Raw genomic sequence first — 21,500 nt, forward strand, 5'->3', positions numbered from 1 at the left:
GTCAATCAACATACTATTCATTAAAAGAAGACAAAAAACCTGAAACCTTCTCTGACGTTCCCAGACTCTCCTCCGTATTACTAAACCCTGCATGTACTTCTGTTCCCACTGTCAGTGCACTCAATTACAACTTTTTTTAATTTTTGTTTTTATTGGAGGCTAATTATTTTACAATATTATATTGGTTGGTTTTGTCATACATTGACATGAATCCGCCCCGGGTGTACATGAGTTCCCCCTCCCGAACCCCCCTCCCACCTCCCTCCTCCCCTTATCCTCCCTCTGGGTCATCCCCGCACATAAGCCCCGAGTATCCTGTAACATGCATCGACCCTGAACTGGCGATTCGTTTCACATATGATAATATATATGTTTCAATGTCATTCTCCCAAACCATCCCACCCTCACCCTCTCCCACAGAGTCCCAAAGACTGTTCTATACCATCTGTGTCTCTTTTGCTGTCTCGTATACAGGGTTATCATTTGCATCTTTCTAAATTCCATATATATGCGTTAGTATGCTGTATTGGTGTTTTTCTTTCTGGCTTACTTCACTCTGTATAATAGGCTCCAGTTTCATCCACCTCATTAGAACTGGTTCAAATGCATTCTTTTTAATGGCTGAGTAATACTCCATTGTGTATATGTACCAAAGCTTTCTTATCCATTCGTCTGCAGATGGACATCTAGGTTGCTTCCATGTCCTGGCTGTTATAAACAGTGCTGCAATGAACATTGGAGTACATGTGTCTCTTTCAATTCTGGTTTCCTCGGTGTGTATGCCCAGGAGTGCGATTGCTGGATCATATGGCAGTTCTATTTCCAGTTTTTTGAGGAATCTCCACACTGCTCTCCATAGTGGCTGCACTAGTTTGCATTCCCACCAACAGTGTAAGAGGGTTCCCTTCTCTCCACACCCTCTCCAGCATTTATTGCATGTAGACTTTTGGATAGCAGCCATTCTGACTGGCGTGAAATGGTATCTCATTGTGGTTTTGATTTGCATTTCTCTGATTATGAGGGACGTTGAGCATTTTTTCATGTGTGTGTTAGCCATCTTTATGTCTTCTTTGGAGGAATGTCTGTTTAGTTCTTTGGTCCATTTTTTGATTGGGTCATTTATTTTTCTGGAATTGAGCTGCAGGAGCTGCTTGTATATTTTGGAGATTAATCCTTTATCCGTTGCTTCATTTGCTATTATTTTCTCCCATTCTGAAGGCTGTCTTTTCACCTTACTTATAGTTTCCTTTGCTGTGCAGAAGCTTTTGAGTTTAATTAGTTCCCATCTGTTTATTTTTGCTTTTATTTCCAATATTCTGGGAGGTGGGTCTTGGAGGATCCTGCTGTGATTTATGTCAGGGAGTGTTTTGCCTACGTTCTCCTCTAGGAGTTTTATAGTTTCTAGTCTTATATTTAGCTCTCTAATCCATTTTGAGTTTATTTTGGTGTATGGTGTTAGGAAGTGTTCTAGTTTCATTCTTTTACAAGTGGCTGACCAGTTTTCCCAGCACCACTTGTTAAAGAGACTGTCTTTTCTCCATTTTATATTCTTGCCTCCTTTGTCAAAGATAAGGTGTCCATAGGTGCGTGGGTTTATCTCTGGGCTTTCTATTTTGTTCCATTGATCTATATTTCTGTCTTTATGCCAGTACCATGCTGTCTTGATGACTGTGGCTTTGTAGTAGAGCCTGAAGTCCGGCAGGTTGATTCCCCCAGTTCCATTTTTCTTCCTCAAGATTGCGTTGGCTATTCGAGGTTTTTTGTATTTCCATACAAATTGTGAGATTATTTGTTCTAGTTCTGTGAAAAATATCGTTGGTAGCTTGATAGGGATTGCATTGAATGTATAAATTACTTTGGGTAGTATACTCATTTTTACAATATTTATTCTTCCAATCCACGAACACGGTATATTTCTCCATCTATTAGTGTCCTCTTTGATTACTTTCAGTAGTGTTTTATAGTTTTCTATGTACAAGTTTTCTATGGACTCTATGTGACCCCATGAACCACAGCACACCAGGCCTCCCTGTCCATCACCAACTTCCGGAGTCCACCCAAACCCATGTCCATTGAGTCGGTGATGCCATCCAACCATCTCATCCTCTGTCGTCCCCTTCTCCTCCCGCCTTCAATCCTTCCCAGCATCAGGGTCTTTACAAATGAGTCAGCTCTCCGCATCAGGTGGCCAAAGTATCGGAGTTTCAGCTTCAACATTAATCCCTCCAATGAACACCCAGGACTGATCTCCTTTAGGATGGACTGGCTGGATCTCCTTGCAGTCCAAGGGTGTAAGCATGAGAATTAAAAAGCAGAGACTGACAGATAAAAGGGCAAAATTATATTGTCTATAATAAACATTTTAAATATAACAACTCAAAATGTCATTGTACAGTCAGCATTAGGAAAAATAAGAGAGGCACTTAATTCAAAGAACATCAGAAATCTGATCTCTGTTGAGAAGAAAAGTTCTTTATGCTTTTCCAGTGTTTAGGTACAATAGTCCTCATAAACCACTGCAGATGTTTAATTGACAAAACCGAGCTGTCCTGTTAGAAGTCAGGGTGGTTCTCATGGGTAAGGTGAACAGGAGAGGGTAAAAGGAGACGGCCTCAAGGGTGCTTGTTACGTCTGTTTCCTTTTTTTTTTTTTCACTTTTTATTGATGATTAGTATTCTATTCTATGAATATATTGAAGTTTTCTAATCAGTTTACCTGTTGGCAGACTTTTGAGTTGTTTACAATTTTTCGCTATTAAAAATAGAGGTGCTCTGTATATTCACACACAAATCTTTGTGCGGACATATACTTTCTTTCCCCCCAGGTTAATACATAGGAGTGAAATGGCTAGATAATATGGTAGGTGTGCTTAACTTTTTTTTTTTTCTTAATTAGTAAATTCAGCATGCAGGTTCTATCCCAGGCTAATTTATACACTTCCGGAAGAAACGGCCTCTTAAATCCACAGAGTGTTGAGGTGGGGAGCCCCCAACCATGTCAGATTCTTTTCACATATGATAATATACATGTTTCAATCCATTCTCCCAAATTATCCCACCCTCGCCCTCTCCCACAGAGTCCAAAAGACTGCTCCACGTCTGTTTCCTAATTGTGTTCATTTTAATAACAAGTCAAATTGCCCATTTATGATTTGTTCATTTTCCTATATCAACAATACAGTTAAGCATTGTTTCAAAAGTTGATATACATCAACAACTATAAAGTCAATAAAAAGTGAAATTAAAAACTTTGTTTGAAACAATGCTCAACTTTTTGATTAACAGTACAAAATCTCAGGTACCCGAAACCAGGTAAGGGGCGCTGTCCCAGATGAGAAACCAAAGCATCGGCATCATCAAGGAGGAATAGTCTCTATTACAGTTTTACATTTTGCTTATTCATCAGTCCTTTGCAAACCTACTTAACGCACTTGAAAATATAAATATATAAAATAAATATATAAATATAAATAAATATACAAAACAAAATATATCTATTATGACATTCTTCTCATCAACCTGTACCAAAAACTGCTGTTGCTACTGCTACAGCCGTATTTGCTATTAACGCAACCATTGCCGTACACTGAATGCTGACTATTTGCCAGGACTCTGCCAGGAACATCTCTTAGGCTACTGAACCATTACAACACCTTTAAAATTTCCCCATTTCACACTTGACAAAACCCAAGTTCAAAGAAGTTAAGGGACTTCCCGACAGTAACACAGCTAGGAAGTTCAGAACCAGGACAGACACCCATATTCTGACTAAAAGCCTTTGCTCCTTCCAGTGTATCATACCATCACTCCTCATGTCAAGTATGTGTCAGTACCATGCATGTGATCCCAACATGTATACAGACCAGGGATTTTTTCCATAGCTATTACATACAGTACCTAAACTTTTAAGATTAAACAATGGAACATACTGAGATCAAAACATTTCTTAAAATAATGTATATGATTTTATCTACAAAATATCAATGTGACTCTTATATTTATTTTTTATTTGAAGGATAACTGCTGCACAGAATTGTGTTGGTTTCTATCAAAATCAACATGAATCAACCACAGGAATACACATGTCCCGTTCAATGTGACTCTAATGACTTTTACTTATTATAAATACAATATTTAAACAGGATGGCCTATATTAGAAATTAGAAAAAGTGCATCCCAGAGTTATTTATATGTTAATTAAATATATGTGATAAAGAGATTCACTGCTGTTACAGGCAAGTATTTACATATTAATGAAATCTTGACAAGAAAAGACATTGTGTGATCAAAAAGAATTATAGGGACTATTTCCCGAATGGTAATTTCACCATTCAGAAGATGTTATCTACTTAAAGGTCCCATGTTCTGAAATGATTGGTCAAGGTATTTAAAGTATGGAAGAAAATGAATAGTGAAAGATCCCACTCAACGAAAAGACTATCATTTGGTATCTCTAAGTTATGCTGAATCTAGTAAGGAGAATGCAGTAGTTTTTTATTTTTTTTTTAACTATCCTCTCAAAGATATTTTTAATTTCAAATAAAGTCAACCTTTACATCATGCTTTATGCCTTAAATTATACAGTGAAGTGAAGTCGCTCAGTTGTGTCCGACTCTTTGCAACCCCATGGACCTACCAGGTTCCCCGTCCATGACATTTTCCAGGCAAGAGTACTGGAGTGGGTTGCCATTTCCTTCTCCAGAGGATCTTCCCAACCCAGAGATCAAACCAGGGTCTCCCACATTGTAGGTGGATGCTTTACCATCTGAGCTACCACAGAAGAATAAATTCTACAGTGCTATACATCAATTATATCACAATAAAACTAGGGAGAAATCATATTTAAACTGTATTAAGCCACATTAAAAACACTTGACAATAGTTATATATACTCTCAACTAATAATGCATTTAACAATTATTTTTTAAAATAATTTCAGGACATATTTCTTCATTTGTTGCTATTGTTCAGTTGCTAAGTGCTATCCAACCCCATGGACTGCAGCATGCCAGGCCTCCCTGTCCTTCACGATTTCCTGGAGTTTGCTCAGATTCATATCCATTGAGACAGTGATGCTATCTAGTTATCTCATCCTCTGCCACTCTCTTCTTATTTTGCCTTCAATTTCTCCCAGCATCAGGGTCTCTTGCAATGAGGCTCTTCGAATCAGGTGGCCAAAGTATTGGAGCTACAGCATCGTCCTTCCAATGTATATTCAGGGTTGATTTCTCCCCTAATGCTTCTCAAAATTTTTCCCTGAGAGTAGGAGAATAATCCCTTTTCTGCTTATCTCACAGAAAAGCTATGAGAATTGTACAGAAGTCATAAAATTCATTTGCAAATTTTTTTCTATTTCATAATCATGAACTGTTCATCAAATAGAAAATAAATTAATAAATCACTACACCTTCATTTCTTTAGCACTTCTCAGAAGAACAAAGATATAACAAACATCAACGTATTTTCCAAGGTTCATAAAAAAATTTTTTTAAATGTTTGCTTACCCCTTCATAATCAATAAAGTTGCCCTACATCTATTTTGTTGCTTTAAATTAATGGAAAAACAAGGACTAATCAAGTCAAGATCAAAGACGCCCACAGTGCCAGGAGACATGCAAACCAATTCTCCCACCTCCAACCCCAGACCCTGCGTTCCCAGACAAGAGAGGCTCTTGGGCCTTTCCTTCTGATCCAACCACCAGGTTACTCTGGGATTCAGAAACGGCCAGCATTCTGTATCATACTGCCTGTATGCCTCTATATTGACAGTCACCGCAGACAGCCACATACTTACTTCAAGCCTAGAATATAAACCGATTTGTTGTTCTTTGCTCATAGCAGTTCAGAAATAAACTGCACATATGGGAATTGAATTTTGATTAGATAACTAATCAATTTCTCAATTTTAAAGGGAAAAGAAACACTTTTATGTTTCTCTCTATAATCAAAAATATAGCAATGCTTCAATCTTCCATAAAGAAAACTGAGCACTGGAGAATTGATGTTTTGAACCGTGGTGCTGGAGAACATTCTTGAGAGTCCCTTGGACTGCAAGGAGATCAAACCAATCAATCCTCAAGGAAATCAACCCTGAATATTCATTGAAAGGACTGACGCTGAAGCTGAAGTTCTAATACTTTGGTCACCAGATGCAAAGAACTAACTCATTGGAAAAGACACTGATGCTGGGAAAGATTGAAGGCAGGAGGAGAAGGGGACGACAGAGAATGAGATGGCTGGATGCCATCACCGACTCGATGGACATGAGTTTGAGCAAGCTCTGGGAGTTGGTGATGGACAGGGAGGCCTGGTGTGCTGCAGTCCATGGGGTCGCAAAGAATTGGACACGACTGAGCAACTGAACTGAATCTTTCCATAATTATTTCATCATCCAGGATATAGTTTAGATGACATTTCATTTGTTGCTGCTCAGTTGCTAAGCTGTGTTAGACTCTTTGTGACCCCACGGACTGCAGCATACCAGGCCTCCCTGTCCATCACCAACTCCCAGAGCTTGCTCAAACTCATGTCCACTGAGTCAGTAATGTTATCCAACTAGCTCATCCTCTGTCTTCCTCTTACAACAACAGCAACCCCCCCTCAAAAAAAAACAATGGTGGAAAGAGGATGCCCAGTAAAAACTGCTTTTTAAACTTCTCAGAGAAGAAAAAAGAAATCATTATGATCAGGACTGGGCAACATAAAAATGTAAGTAAAAGGAGTTCCATAATTGTCTACTGGAAAACTCTGCATAGACTTTCAACTAACAAGTTAGTTGGAAACATCTTCTGTACTCTGTGACTCAACAATATGTGAGGACTAAGTAGGTGAAAGAACTTCGGGTAAACTATTTATTCAAATGACTCTTTCCTATTCAAACTTCCCTGCATGAAAAAAAAGCCACACTCAACCTTCAAGGCCTAGATCAAACTTCACCTGCCAAGGTTTTCTTGATTTACCTTCTCTGTAACAGAAAGTAATCTCTCCCATCTATACAGCTATCTATATGCCTATGACATGTATTTTAACTTTATGGCAATTATTTCTATACTCAACCTGTCTGATCTTCCCTACTAGATTCTTATTTGCGGACACTGATCATATCTGACTCATACATCTGTCTACCTAATTAGTCTAATATAATGACTTTGCTTGGTACGTAAGTATTCCCTAAATTTTTACTGAAATAACACAAAATTGTATTTGACTCATTCACCTTCTTTAAACTATTCTTTCAATGAAAATAAAATAAGGAAATTTAGAATGGCTTCAGTTTTTAAATCAGTTTCATATGTACTCATGATTAATTATAAATCTCACTGAAATAAAAGTTAAAAATCAACATGTTTCACAAAAAGTATTACAGTAATATATTTCTTATAGGAGAAAGAGTTCCAGAATATGCTTAAAACTATGAAAGTAAGCCAACAAGTAATTGACTATGGTACTGTTTTCTGTTGCCTTTCAAGGAAAAAAAAAAGAGAGAGAGAAAAAAAAATTAGGCAATAGTTTATCCCCTGAATCAAAAACTGCTCAGAGGCAACTTTGATGAAAAAGATAGTTCAAATTATTTCATCTCTGAAGAAATCACAAACTGACGTAAAGTATCACTAATTTGAAACTCAAAGTATAGGAAACTCTTACCTACCTTTCAGTTGTGAAGAACACGAATAATGTCATCTGATCTTTTAAAGATAAATTCTTTGAGTTATATGATTTAATTTAAAAAGTAAATTATTTTTAACTAAATCAAGTCTGTCTTAAAATTCTAACAAAATGCATATTGATGTTGTTATAACATAAATTTTGTGTTGCTGGAGGAACAGAAAAAGTCTTCATATTTGGCTATTCAAATCCAAGATTTAGAAGTCAAAGTATTAGAAGAGAGTTATTAGAAGTTCTCTTCATTTGGATGCGCTCTTTATCACCAAAGGATGAAGAAGAGGCTCTCCACAGGGAGTCAGATAATAATGGGGCTATAACGTCCCACCCTAAACTAGAACTCACATTCATCCTTCATTTAAGGAAGACTTTTGCAGCATAGAAACATGGCCCACAGGTGGCCAGCCACTCTAAATCTTATTTAATTGTGATATCAATTTTACTAAAAGTGTATTATGCCTTGAGGACATTATGCCAGTCACAAAAGGACAAATACTATATAGTCAAATTCATAAAAGAGAAAGTAAAATGGTGGTTGTCAGTGGCTTGGCTCAGAGAAAAATGGGAGTTGCCATTTAATAGGTTTGTTTCCCAAGACAGAAAGCATTCTGGAAGCTGGGTGCACAACAATGTGAAGGTAGTTAACACTATTGAACCATACACTGAAACATGGTCAAGATGGTAAATTCTGTACGTATTTTAAAATTACAATAAAATGATTAAATAAAAATATGAAGGTCAAATGGCCCTAATGGCCCCTATGCTTAACACAGAGTCAAAAATACCAATGCCAAAAGTATGACCCACAAATACACAAATGATACACATATAATCACCCTAAAGACAATGATAGAATTGCAACTAGTTTATTACCTTGCTTGCAGTATGAAAACTCAAAGACAGGTCTCCTTTCCAGATGGGTTCAAAAAGAATCCTTCTATATACATTTTATTTACTTTGCTACACCAATCCCTTGTGTTTTCCCGATTTCTTCACCTAACTATCACTCATTCATCTGACAGTCATTGCATCCATCACTATACTCAAAGCACTTGATTGTGAAATATTTGTTAGCCTTGTCATAAAAAAAACAAAATAAACTTGCCAAGGATACTAGCGACCTCCGAGGACAAAAATATATTCCAAATTGGTTATCCAAAGGCTTTCTAGTTTGCGGGGAGTGACAAAGACTTATCAATGAGAAAAGGATGCAAAACTTATTTACCAGATAACATTTCCCAATGAAAATGAGAAAATTTCTGGGGACTTAGATTTTCTGGTACATTATCAAGTAGGATAGAGAGCATCAAGGGGACTAATGCCTGAGAAAAAGCAGGAATGACTGAGGGTTAGCAAGCAAATGAAATGCTGGAACACACACACAAGTTAAACTAAAGAACACACAGCACAAAGAGGACTAGATCTGCAAGTCACAGGGAAGAGACTTCAGCGCATTGGTTTGCCACACAATTTATCAGACTGCTTTGCAAGGCTGTTCTAAATGAAAGTGGGGATAAGTGCTTTTTACCCTGTAGGATAGAAGCAGTTCTAAATATGGGACTAGGTACATACAGACCTAAGATTAGGTGAACATTCTAATTCTATATAAACAATTGGTGACAAAATTTTTCATTCAGCCACTTCTTACTTTCAGCCTTAGAGATATATCACATAAATTGCTGTGTAACTGAAAGGTAGAGAACAGTCAGAATTAAGTCAGCAAATAATACAAGTAATCTCAAACCCTGAAAAGAAAATGGAAATATCTAAAACACATTTTCGTAGTTCGCACAAGCATAGCCCATCTGCATATTATAGCAGATTTTTCACAGTCAAATTTCAATCAAATAGTCTAACTAAACTTAGATATCCACAAGCAAACAAACTGCCAAGTTACTATAGAAACAGCTTTTCAAGGATGATGAAAAGAATGAGGTGTTCTGGATACTCTTTTTCCATCAACAGAGGTTTGCCACTTATATTATAAAATACTTTAAATATTGCAATATCCCAATATATGCTAAATATAATTCAATCTTTCCTTACTGATTCTGGAGGCAATCCAGGAACATAAACATTGGTATCAATATTCATTGTCTAATAAATATATGTGTCAAAGAACATCATAAGTGACAGGTACTAAATGACAGTTTATTTCCCTATATTCCATGAAAGTAAATGAAGTCTTAAATGCAATGTGGTATCCTAGATCAGACACTGCAACAGAAAAATGATATTTTGAGGAAACCTGGTTAAATCCAAATAAATACTTAGTTTGGTTTATTAACTATGATTATCATATGGTCTGTTCCATTATGTTTTCAAAACACAAACCACTTTCCAATAACACACAAACTGCAGGTGCTCCAACACCCACTTCCAAAGCTGTTTTTCAGGTCTTTGCCCAGTGCCATTGGAGAAGGCAATGGCAAGCCACTCCAGTACTATTGCCTAGAAAATCCCATGGATGGAGGAGCCTGGTAGGCTTCAGTCCGTGGGGTCGCTAAGGGTCGGACATGACTGAGCGACTTCACTTTCACTTTTCACTTTCACACACGGGAGAAGGAAATGGCAACCCACTCCGGTGTTCTTGCCTGGAGAATCCCAGGGATGGGGGAGCCTGGTGGGCTTCCATCTATGGGGTCACACAGAGTCGGACATGACTGAAATGACTTGGCAGCAGCAGCAGCAGCCCAGTGCCATATTTTAGTATTTATGTGTTTCCTAATCATTTAATTCACGTAAAACTACAGCACAATTTTTATTACATTCCTAATTTTATTCCACTAACCCCACTCTCCCCTTAAGCTCTGTGGTTCTCATGGCACTTTTTGCATGGTGCAGCGATTTTTAGGAATGCATATGTCACATTATATGCAGGATTATTCCAGGTGTAATCTCATAGTTTTGAAAAATGTGCTGTGATTATGTAAAAAGGAAGAGGAAGCAGGTGAAGGGTATATGGGAAATTTCTGTATTATTTTCGCAACTTTTTTGTAACTATAAAAATATTCCAATAAAAAGTTTAAAATAATGATTTATGACATATTTAAGGCCAAGGCCTTAGCATGGGATTCTGCATCAATAGTTCTTAAGCCTTAAATAGCAATTACTTGGTGCCAAGCACTGTTCCCAATGTTTTATATACATGAACTCAGACATTCTTTTGTTAACTCAGACATTCTTACAATGCTATGAAGTGCTATAGTGATCCCCATTTTACAGTTACAAAGACTGAGGTGCAGTTACGAAATGTGTACAAGATCAGAAATCTAAGCAACTTGGCTCTAGCTAGACTCAATACTCTTATCATTCTGCCTTACTATTTCAACAGGTAACTGTTTTAAACACAACCTTTTAAACTAGACTGTTCTTATCATTCTGGAAAGATTCTACAATAAAACAAGAGGCATAAATAAAAAAACCTAAACAAACTTTCTGAAACAGGCTATAAGCATCAAAAATACTCAAAGTCAAAACGTAGTTCTCTTTCACCAAAAAAAAAAAAAACCTATTACCATAAATTGTGAAAGCTAACAAAGATGGTAAGAAATGTCACCTTTGTACTTTAAAACTAAAACAGTCCAACAGAATATAAAATGAATGGTTTACAGCAATGACAGACTAAGGATAGGCGGGTAACAGACGGATTTATCACCTATGACAGAAAATGTAATTTCAAAGCTTTCTACAGCTTGGTGACTCTTCACCAATGTCAAATACACATGATGATGCAAGAGTGACAACACAAAACACTGAAATAATACAAACCAAAGAAGATTCACAGCAGTCATAACCAAAAAATTTGGTTCAATCAAAATTAGTTAATCAAACTTTGGTTAAATGCCAAGGCAAACATTTTGTCAATGGATTTCAAAATAGATTAGGTAAAAGGTCAACTATTTGGCATAATTTACTACTACTTTTTGGGCTTCCCCAGGTGGTGCTAGTGGTAAGGAATCTGCCTGCCAATGCACAAGATGTAAGAGACTTGGGTTCGATCCCTGGGTTGGGAAGATCCCCTGGAGGAGAGAGAGTATGGCAACCCACTGCAGTATTCTTGCCTGGAGAATCCCCATGGACAGAGGAGCCTAGTGGGTTACAGTACATAGGGTGGGAAACGACTGAAAGACTTAGCACGCACAAATGCACTACTATTAATCTACATTCTAAATAGCTTGAACTCTAAAATGTAAAACCCACCTGCCCTTCCATTCACACCCATCCATTCAAAACAACTTCCTAAGTTACTGCTTTTGATCCCAAGGTGTTGTTCTAGACACTGAGGTTACATTAGTGAACAAGACACAAAATCCTTCCCTTACAGATTTTATATTAATTAATTTATTCATTTGTCCATTCATTCAATAAGTATTTACTGAGCGCCTGCAACATGCCATGAATGATTCTAAATTCAGGGGATAAGGAAGGGAAGAAAACATACAAAAAACCTTGTGCTACTGGAGGTGATAAACATAATCAACAAGTGAATAAGTAAAACACAAACTAAGTTACTGATCAATGCTAGGAAGAAAATAAAACAGGAAAAAAAGGACTTAAATTGAGAGTAAAATCGTAAATAGAAGAGCAAAGGGAGATGAGATAAAGTAGGTAAGACAAATAAATGATATGTTATACAAATAAATGATAAAATATGATTTTATCATATTTAGGGGCTTCCCTGGTGGCTCAGAAGGTAAAGCATTTGCCTGCAATGCAGGAGGCCGGGGTTTGATCCCTGAGTCAGGAATATCCCCTGGAGAAGGAAATGGCAACCCACTACGGTATTCTTGCCTGGAAAATCCCATGGATGGAGGAGCCTGATAGGCTAGAGTCCATGGGGTCGCAAAGAATCGGACACGACTGAGCGACTTCACTATACAAATAAATGATTAAATATGATGTTAGGTGTAAATGCTATGAAGAAAAGAAAACTCAGATAAGGGCCGAGAGTGAGGAGGAGGTGGTGGCAAAGGGAAAGAGGGGCTGAGAAAGGTGTTTTGAAGGAGACTTTGAGTACAAAAGACAGAAGGAAGTAAGAGGCTGAGTCATATGGAGACCCAGGAGAAGGGGACCCCACACAGGGGCACAATGACCTTGAAAAACCCTGAGGAGGGAGCGGGCCTCGCAAGTTCAGGGGACAGTCAGTTCACCAGAATGAACCCACTCCGTGTTTGGAAGCCATACATTTAGAGCTCAGCGACTGGTTTCCAATCAACTCAACGGATAATTAAAGAGTCATTACTACTTGCAAAATACAAGTTGGGGGGCTGAAAGGACAATAAAGCAGAGTGAAATACAGGCTCTGCCACTGAGCAATGCGTACGCTCAAACAAGGCATGCACACGGAAAGTTCTACAGCTGTTCAGGGCAGTAAACAAGAAAGTAGCAAGATCTTTTCACAAGCTGGCAAACATTGTTAACTGCGGAGAAAGCAAAAAAGGCTGCAGATTTAGAGTCTTTTCAACTCATCTCATCCTCAGTTTGAAAGCATGATGCTGTAAGCAGGAACTTCTGTTTGTGCATAAAGCATATGTGATGACTCCTGCTGAAGAGGAACTGTGTTCAGTCATTTCAAAACCCCAACTACAGCCCCAGGCACATGGAAGGAGCTCAGTCAATAATCCAACAATTAGACACTTTGTGTCCACCTGACCCAATGCTTCCAAGTGATTTGAAAAGGTATTGAATACCAAGTCCTCAAAGAATGTATTTCCTCAAAGGGAAATAAGTCTCAAGATTGCATTTTATGGATCTACATGTCCATTAGCTCAGTTGGAAAAGAATCTGCCTGCAATGCAGGAGACCTGGGTTCGATCCCTGGGCTGGGAAGATCCCCTGGAGAAGGAAATGGCAACCCATTCCAGTATTCTTGCCTGGAGAATTCCAAGGACAGAGGAGCCTAGTAGGCTACAGTCCATGGGGTCGCAAGAGTCGAACACAACTTAGCAACTAAACCGCCACCACCACATGTCCATTAGAGTAAACCTCGAACTAGGATTAAAGAGTGCAAGCTTCAGCTATGGGCTAAAATAGCAACTGAATCTTTAAAGCATTGGGAGTCTTGGTGAAACTTGCAACCCCTTCAGGACATCCTTTAATCTTTTCTGTAAATGGGCATAAAATGGACTACACAAACACCTAGACCCTGGAAATTGAAAACTCAGGAAAACATGACCTCTGCCTTAGAGTCTGTGAGTTTAAAGCTGGATGTTTATTAAAGAAGAGAACAGGGGGGAGAAAAGAAATAATAAAAATGATTGGTTATAATACAACATAAAAAGTGCTATACTGTAAGAATGGACAAAAGGCATTACGAGAACATAGAGAAAGGACTAATTAATGAAACCTCACAGAAGAAGCTATACCTCAAACATAACTGGAATTTTGCTTTTCAATCATATAAAATTATAAGGAGACAGAAACATTACTATTAAAACCTATTGTTCTTTCTCCTTCTAACTATAGCAAAAATATACTCAAGGTGAAAAGACTTTCTTGAGAAAAAAAGATTAACAACAAAAAAATCTTTATTTTCTCATTATGTTTAAAATGAATATAACTTAAGGACTCAAGAAATCAGTCTTTTCAAAGTTTGTCTAAGCAACACATCCCATAAGAAATATTCAAAGTAATACCTAATTATTCTCTGCTGCAATGATATACCTAAGCTATTTATTGCAATTTAAATCAGTTACGGCAGGAACTATAGGGCATTCAAAAACAATACATAACACTGGGCATTGTAAAACTATTCTGCAAACCAATTCTGAAATTTTAGGTTAAAATCAAATGTTTATCTAAACAGTCATCAGAAGTCAATGCCAAAAAATGCATTCAAATCTAAGAAGAAATTACCTTTTGAAAAAACTTTAAGACAATGACCCATTCTCTGCACTAACAATTTACAGTAGAAAAAAGTCATTCCCATTCAGATTAGATCTATTTTGCAAACAGGCAGAAAATTAATTATATTCTGAAATATTTATAAATACATATTTATAAAATGCATTTACTTATCACCATTCAGATATAAAAGAAACCATTTGAAAATAAATAGTGCATCCCAAGGTTTTCCTTTTTGTTCACTTTTATCACAATAAAGAATCACATTTTTAGTACTAATAGAAACACAAAATAGGGAGTTTATAACTTCTATTTTTAGAGCTTACTGACCTAACTCTAGCATAGATTCAAATTCTGGCTGCACTTAAGTAGGACCACCAGAACATTCCTGGGTCCCCTGGACCTACTAAATGTTGTCAGAACTACATTTCAACTTCTAAAAGATGCAACTAATTTAAACAGATACTGTTATCCTAAAAACTACTCTCAACCATAAAACAGTACATACTGAGCATAGAGCAATAAAACCATGAGTTTTTCTCTCTTTTTTATCAGTAGCAGGAGACTTTCAAGGAAAAAAAAAGAAAGTTCATGCTCCTTAAGTTAAAGTGGTCTTGTTATGCTGACACATTCGAATCACTTTAAAATAATTTAGAAATAATTTTATAATCAGAAAAAAGTTTAAGTATATTAGAATATTTTTAAGATATTTAGCATAAAACAAAAATTCTCATTTAAAAAATAAAGTGAACACAGTACATACCAAGCTTCAGGCAGCAAAGCAGAATATTGGTGTGGTGATGTGGTCTCTGGGAAGTTGGAGAGAATCGCCAGGCGGTGAGGAAGCAGGTCAGACCCATGGTAAGTGAACAGAATTTCCAGGGCCTGCACATTACTCTCCTGTACAGAAGGCAAGGGTACACTTCTAATGTGAACCTTAAAAATAAAGAGGTGATCTTGTATGACAAGATCACAACATCAAGTGATGTTGTATGACAACATCAAAACCTTAAAATTAGCTTTTTTTAACGCAGTTCTGATATGAAGTGGTTTGAAATATTCCTAATTTTTTCAGGTGACTGTATCACATTTCTCAATCGAGTGCTCTAAAAATTATTTTTAGAAGTCTTGAATGATGAAAAAAATATTTTTAACATGATTCTATTTTTTCTACATTTATTACTATTACAATTTTAAAAAAAGGAAATGTAATGATATATGCACACAGTAACATTAACAGCACGGCTCAAAGACCTGAAAGTATTAATAACTATAATTGTTTCATTCACAAACAAGAAATTACCCGAGCATAAGTTCTTGCTGAGAGAACAATATTCTGACTTCTGAACTTCTTAAAGAATTCAGCATCATATCTCTGTTCAGATGCATGAGGTACTCCAAGGATTTCCTGAGGGGAAGCCATGATTTTATGAAAAGGCTTTTAAACGTGGGTCACAAGACTATGTTAAAAACCATTACAGTTCTGCTTAACTAAATAAATAAGGCCTGAATAAAACTCTCAACTGTTAACTAAAGTACTACATCTGCATTCTTTCCTTTATTTGGAAAATGGCTGTATTTATAAACGCTGTTATTTTTTTTTTTAATTCAGAAGTAAATGAAATAGGCTATGAAATCAATTACAGTAGGACAACCCAAATCCACCACTTGGTAAAAACAAGGAAGCAAGAGTTACACACGGCTGTGTACCATGAGCACCTGCCACATCTGTGTGAGAACTCTGGATTAACTCTACTACTGCTGGAGTGATCCATGTGAACTGCAGATGAAACTACACATTCTTTAATCAGATAGTTATTGGGTGTCAAGTATGTGCTAGGGGCACTGTGATAGACAGTGCTGATACCATGAACAATACACCCTCCCTGCTCTCCAAGGAGCTCAAAAATCTAGTCAGGAAGATAAACGGGCAATAGGAACAGGTAACACGCAACACACAGGAAGGCATCCCGAGGGACAGTGAAGCTGAAACACAGAGGACAGACAGGAGCTAGCCATGGCAGCAGCAACTGTAGGTCTCCGCAGCAGATGACTTCAGGCTCCTGTCGCTCCTATTAATGCTAAACCCCAGATACCAGCCTTCAGTGCAGGAGACCCAGGTTCAATCCCTGGGTTGGGAAGATCCCCTGGAGAAGGGAATGGCAACCCACTCCAGTATTCTTGCCTGGAGAATTCCGTGGACAGAGGAGCCTGGTAGACTACAGCCCACGGGATCAAAGAGTTGGGACGCGACTGAGCGACTAACACTTTCTTTCACTTTCACTTTTCCAGATACCTAGCATGCTGCCTTTCAGAGAATAAACAACTAATAATATTTGTTAACTGCATTAACTTACTGAGACAGGAAAGAGTGAAGAAAAAGGATGCTCACAGGAGGCTCTTGCTCCCTATTGATTTAGACAACATACACTTACCTTCTTAAAGCCTCACATCCATAAAACTGAAAGGATACATCACCTTCCTCAAAGGGTTGTCAAGAAATAATCTGAATGAAGTACATAAGACACTGGCTAACAAACAGAAGCCTTCAACAAATCTGTTGGTATTTTTAAGGTATTCTTATACCTACTGGTTTCCTCAGCAAATCTTTCCTCCTAATCTCCTCAACAAGCCAGGTCTCATTCTGAACGCTGGGGGATACTGCAGCAAACAAGACAAGACCACTGTCTTTATGAGCATCCATGCTCGCGTCTCCTACATGGTAGGCCTACAGCCCCCTAAGCCGCCCTTCCTTTTTTTAAGGACTAGTTGAATACCACTTCCTACATAAGAATATTCTCAGAGATCCCCAGGAAAAATTTAATGTTTTCCTCCATTAGGCTCCATCAATTCTTCATATCTTCATTATCATCACTTACTTCCCATATAATGAGGACTCCACAAGGATTATCCCTTGTTCATCTCTCTACCTCCAGCACTGGCATGACATCTGGTGTAATATAGGCACTCATGTAAAATTTAAATGAATCCATTTTAATCTCATTTATCACAGAAGTAATAAAATAAGCCACGCCTTGTGATTAAAATGCAATGCCTATCTCTACCATGATCTAGCTGGTTAGCGGTTATATTAGAATATCTTCATTTCTAAGTTTTAATGGCCAAATTCATCAACTTCACCTACTTTTAAAAAGCTTAGCTTAATTCTCTTTTTGTGGATTCAACAAATACTTTAAATGTCACTATTACCATGTAATAATAACTGTACTTACTACTGTCAAATAGGAAATAGCAATTCAATAACTGATTTAATAACTAAAGAATAAAAAAAGAAAATTAACTGGATAATGAAACTGAACATTTTATGGAATTTTTTTAAGATCTCATCAGTGAAACTAAAACTAAGTATAAAAAATAATAAACTATAGCTGTACCAGCATCAGTAACTTTATATATTACCTCTAAATATCATAGAACTCAGACATAATAAAGGAATATGCTTTAAAATAATATGACCAGCCAATAGTCAAGCTAGTTGTACTACAGATAAAACTATTAGAAATGTTTTGTAACTTGTTTGTATGAAGTGATATAAAATTACCATGCTTTCTAATAGCCAGAGGAAAAGTTCTCTTGTCACTAGTATTTTGTTTGAAAATATTTGTTGTATTTACTGGTGGAGAATCAAATGCTTTTCTTGGCCTACAGGCATCAGGAGTACTAAATATCTCCACTGTCCTGGGCCCATGTATCACATTACTACACATGACATGTACTGAGTCCCTACTATGTGCCAGTACCAAGAGTCACAGTACGCCCCTAAAAGGGAGGTCCAGACAGATGGAGGAAGCAACCTGCAACACGTCAAACTTCAAAGGTGAGAAAGCGTGAGTGAAAGTGTTAACTGTTAAGTCCTGTCGACTGTTTTTAGACCCCTATGGACTGTAACCCACCAAGCTCCTCTGTCCATGGAATTCTCCAAGCAAGAATCCTGGAGTAAGTAGCCACTGCCTTCTCCAGATCTTCCCAACCCAAGGATCGAACTTGGGTTTCCTGCATTGCAGGTCAACTCTTTACCATCTGAGTCACCAGGGAAGCCCTTCAAAAGGTGAGAAATTTATACTAAATCCTGGGTAACTTGGACCATGAGGGTCATATGAAGCAATCTAAACTATGTATATTTTATGAAATGCTTCTCACACCTTTAACAAATCTGACAGGACAGGGCACTACTGAAATGTCCAACATGGGACATGTGTGTTTGTTACCCTGAAGAAACAATTTTGAAGTTTGCTCTAAGTTCAAGTGTCTAATTTTGGCCATCATTAGGATCAAAGTTTAGCCAACTAAATTCAAACCATTAATAAATCATTAAAATAAAGCAAGGCAGAATATTCATATTAGGATTATTAAACCCCAGTGGATACTGAATTTGCTACTATAGACCGCTATCTACCATAACCAAAAGTTTAAATGTAAAATAAAGGTAAATGAAAAGGACTGTAAATCTAGGAAACACAGATGCTGAGGTAATGCACACATTTCTACTCCCCAGACTAACAAAGCAACTTCTGGTCTGTCACAAATCCCTAATTTTTAGCAAAAATGATATGCAAGAGGAGGTGCTTCTGTGGAAATTTTTCCCACATAAATAGTTGTAAAGACCAAGAATATCCCATGGGAAGGCAGCCACAGCACGTGCATGTGTAATGACAGAGCGAATGAACATAATTGCTTTGATTAAAAAAACCACTCCTTACCTCGTATGTTGCAAGCCGATCTAAGTAGGTTAATATTTTCAGTCTACAACGGCAAAGTTCCTTTTGTTCCAGCGTTAACCTGTTTTGGACAACTATATTAGGCCACTTATATTTACCTGGAAGCACATTTCTCTAAGATCTAAAATAGAATAAAAATGATCAATACTCCATTAAGCCCCAAACTCATGGGACAACACACAAAAGCACAAGAGTACAGTACTACTAAATGCATTTGACTTGAGTTGCTGAAATAATGCAGAGCAATTATCACTAGTAAGGAACACACTCAGATCACTATTTTAAAGAAATCACCAAATGAACAGTAATAAATCATTTACTTTGAAAAGTTCACTGATTTAAGTAGTTCTCGTCTCTTTTTGAGTTCCTTCTCCTTTTTCTTCTCAGCAGGTTCTTCTTCAGGTGAGGAGAGCTCCTCGTAGGAGATACTGTCAATGTCCATCTCACCAGGGAGTGTAAATCTGTGAGAAAAAAAAGAAAACTCAAATTTCTTTGAAGTCTGTTTTCTTTATATACATATATATTTCATATAGTGAAGAAGTACTTTTCCCTACTTTGATTTTACCAAGTTGGTTTCTGCAGAAACAGAAACAATGAACCGTTTAAAAGAAAGCTTTGGCTATATGTTATAACCAAAGTGATTCTCTCATTTATATCCATTGGGTGGGCAAAGTCATCAGTAATTATCACATGCAGAAACTCTGAATGCCAAGAAAATGAAAGCTGCTTAGGAAAACATGGGAGGCTACTACAGTGATGCAGTGTGAAACAGCCTATGAAGAAAATGTTGCCCAGAATTTATAATGTGAATCACTTCTATTTAAGGTCTTAAAATGTTAATGAAGGTTGGTTTCATTTAAATTATTTACCAAACACACCATCACAGTTATATACCATGGATATAATGTTCCAAATGTCTGATGAACAGCAGCCCCTGTCAAATAACTTTATTATTGTTATTAATTGACATTTGTATGGTGCTTAAAAGTTTATGAGGTGGTTTCACAAGATAAATAATTTAATCAAGATAATGCTCTGAGGAAGGATGCAATGATACAGATAAAGAAAGTGAATGAAACTCAGGCTTGCCTATCGCGGTTCATTTGACCAGTAAGAATGCCCAGGTATGCATCGCCTTAAACCCACAGCTTAGACGCTGCCAGCATTCAATAAATGTTTGTAGAATTTGCTCTTTTCTTAGCATCAAGCTATCATATGTAAACATATTTCACTCAGAAGAAAGAAAACTGTGACCTCAGATTTAAAAAAGCATTAGTCAAATTAACTGCTCCATTGCAGAGTAACCTAAATAAAGAAAAGTTGACCCTTTTCAATGTCTCAGTTTAACAAGTTTTCACTAAGTCACCTTCACTTTTGAATCCAAATCTTTCTGTAACCAACCTGCCATCATCTGCTCCTTTCCCTATGGCTAAAAGAGCCTCCAGGTCTGTGCCTTTTAATCCATATTGAAGCAGTTCCTTGGCAGCATCCACATTTTCAGGAACTCTTTCCAAACACTCATGAAGAACCCAGGATCGTTTCTTTATTTTACTCTGGATGCAGAGAAAATAAAAAACAGAGGCATTAAAGGACCTATGACATCTGACAGCACCTGATAACTGCCTTCCAGAATCACAGCTAGCTACCTAAGAGCTTGGCCACAGGCAGCTGCTGGAGCACCTCGCCATTAAAAATCTTTTTTCCTAATGGTGATTAGGACTGAATGAAGGGAATATGATTCCACCTGCTTTCCTTCTTCTAATGAAACACACTGAAACACAAAACTCAGATGACTTTTTTATGGAAACAGATCTTTCCAAATTTTTTAGTTGTTCTTTAGTTTGCATTTGGGCTGTATGAAGAAACAGAAAATGAAAAAGTAAGACAAGATTTATCCTACTATGATAAACATGTTTAACCTTGAAACAAAACTTAACATTTTGTTTAGTACATCAGGGTTCTTTATTTACTTGGCCATGAGCTGTACCCCAAAGCACAGATGATAATTCAATCATGAAGAACCATGCCATGCTGTTCTCTGGGAAGACCAAGGGACGTTCTCCCAACAGCTTCCTGTGACTCCATTCAAAATCCCTGACTTGCTCTCTTCCTTGAGTCTTTGTGGATACAAATTGAGAGTAAAATCTGGCTCATACCCTATATGTTCCTTTACACATTCCCTCATATCATTCTTTTCTCAGGTGTCTCTGAATTCACATCTCCCTCTCCACATCTGTGGCCTCCATACCAGTCC

General features: G+C 37.3%; 1 protein-coding gene across 2 annotated transcripts in view; it reads right to left on the reverse strand.

Moving 5' to 3' along the window:
- NBAS (NBAS subunit of NRZ tethering complex) overlaps positions 1-21,500 on the reverse strand; it is a 339,714-nt gene that overhangs the window by 230,109 nt on the left and 88,105 nt on the right. For both annotated transcript variants that reach the window (XM_055400475.2, XM_088841199.1), the window contains exons 17-21: positions 20,648-20,799; positions 19,567-19,707; positions 19,229-19,307; positions 15,811-15,915; positions 15,271-15,407 (exon numbers count right to left, since the gene is read on the reverse strand). In XM_055400475.2, the coding sequence (XP_055256450.2) occupies positions 15,271-15,407; positions 15,811-15,915; positions 19,229-19,307; positions 19,567-19,707; positions 20,648-20,799 (614 nt within the window). The remainder of the gene's footprint in view (positions 1-15,270; positions 15,408-15,810; positions 15,916-19,228; positions 19,308-19,566; positions 19,708-20,647; positions 20,800-21,500) is intronic.

Source organism: Moschus berezovskii, chromosome 11 (assembly GCF_049115385.1).
Source record: "Moschus berezovskii isolate FMDL1 chromosome 11, NW_MosBer_1.0, whole genome shotgun sequence".
NCBI classification, from domain to species: Eukaryota; Metazoa; Chordata; class Mammalia; order Artiodactyla; family Moschidae; genus Moschus; species Moschus berezovskii.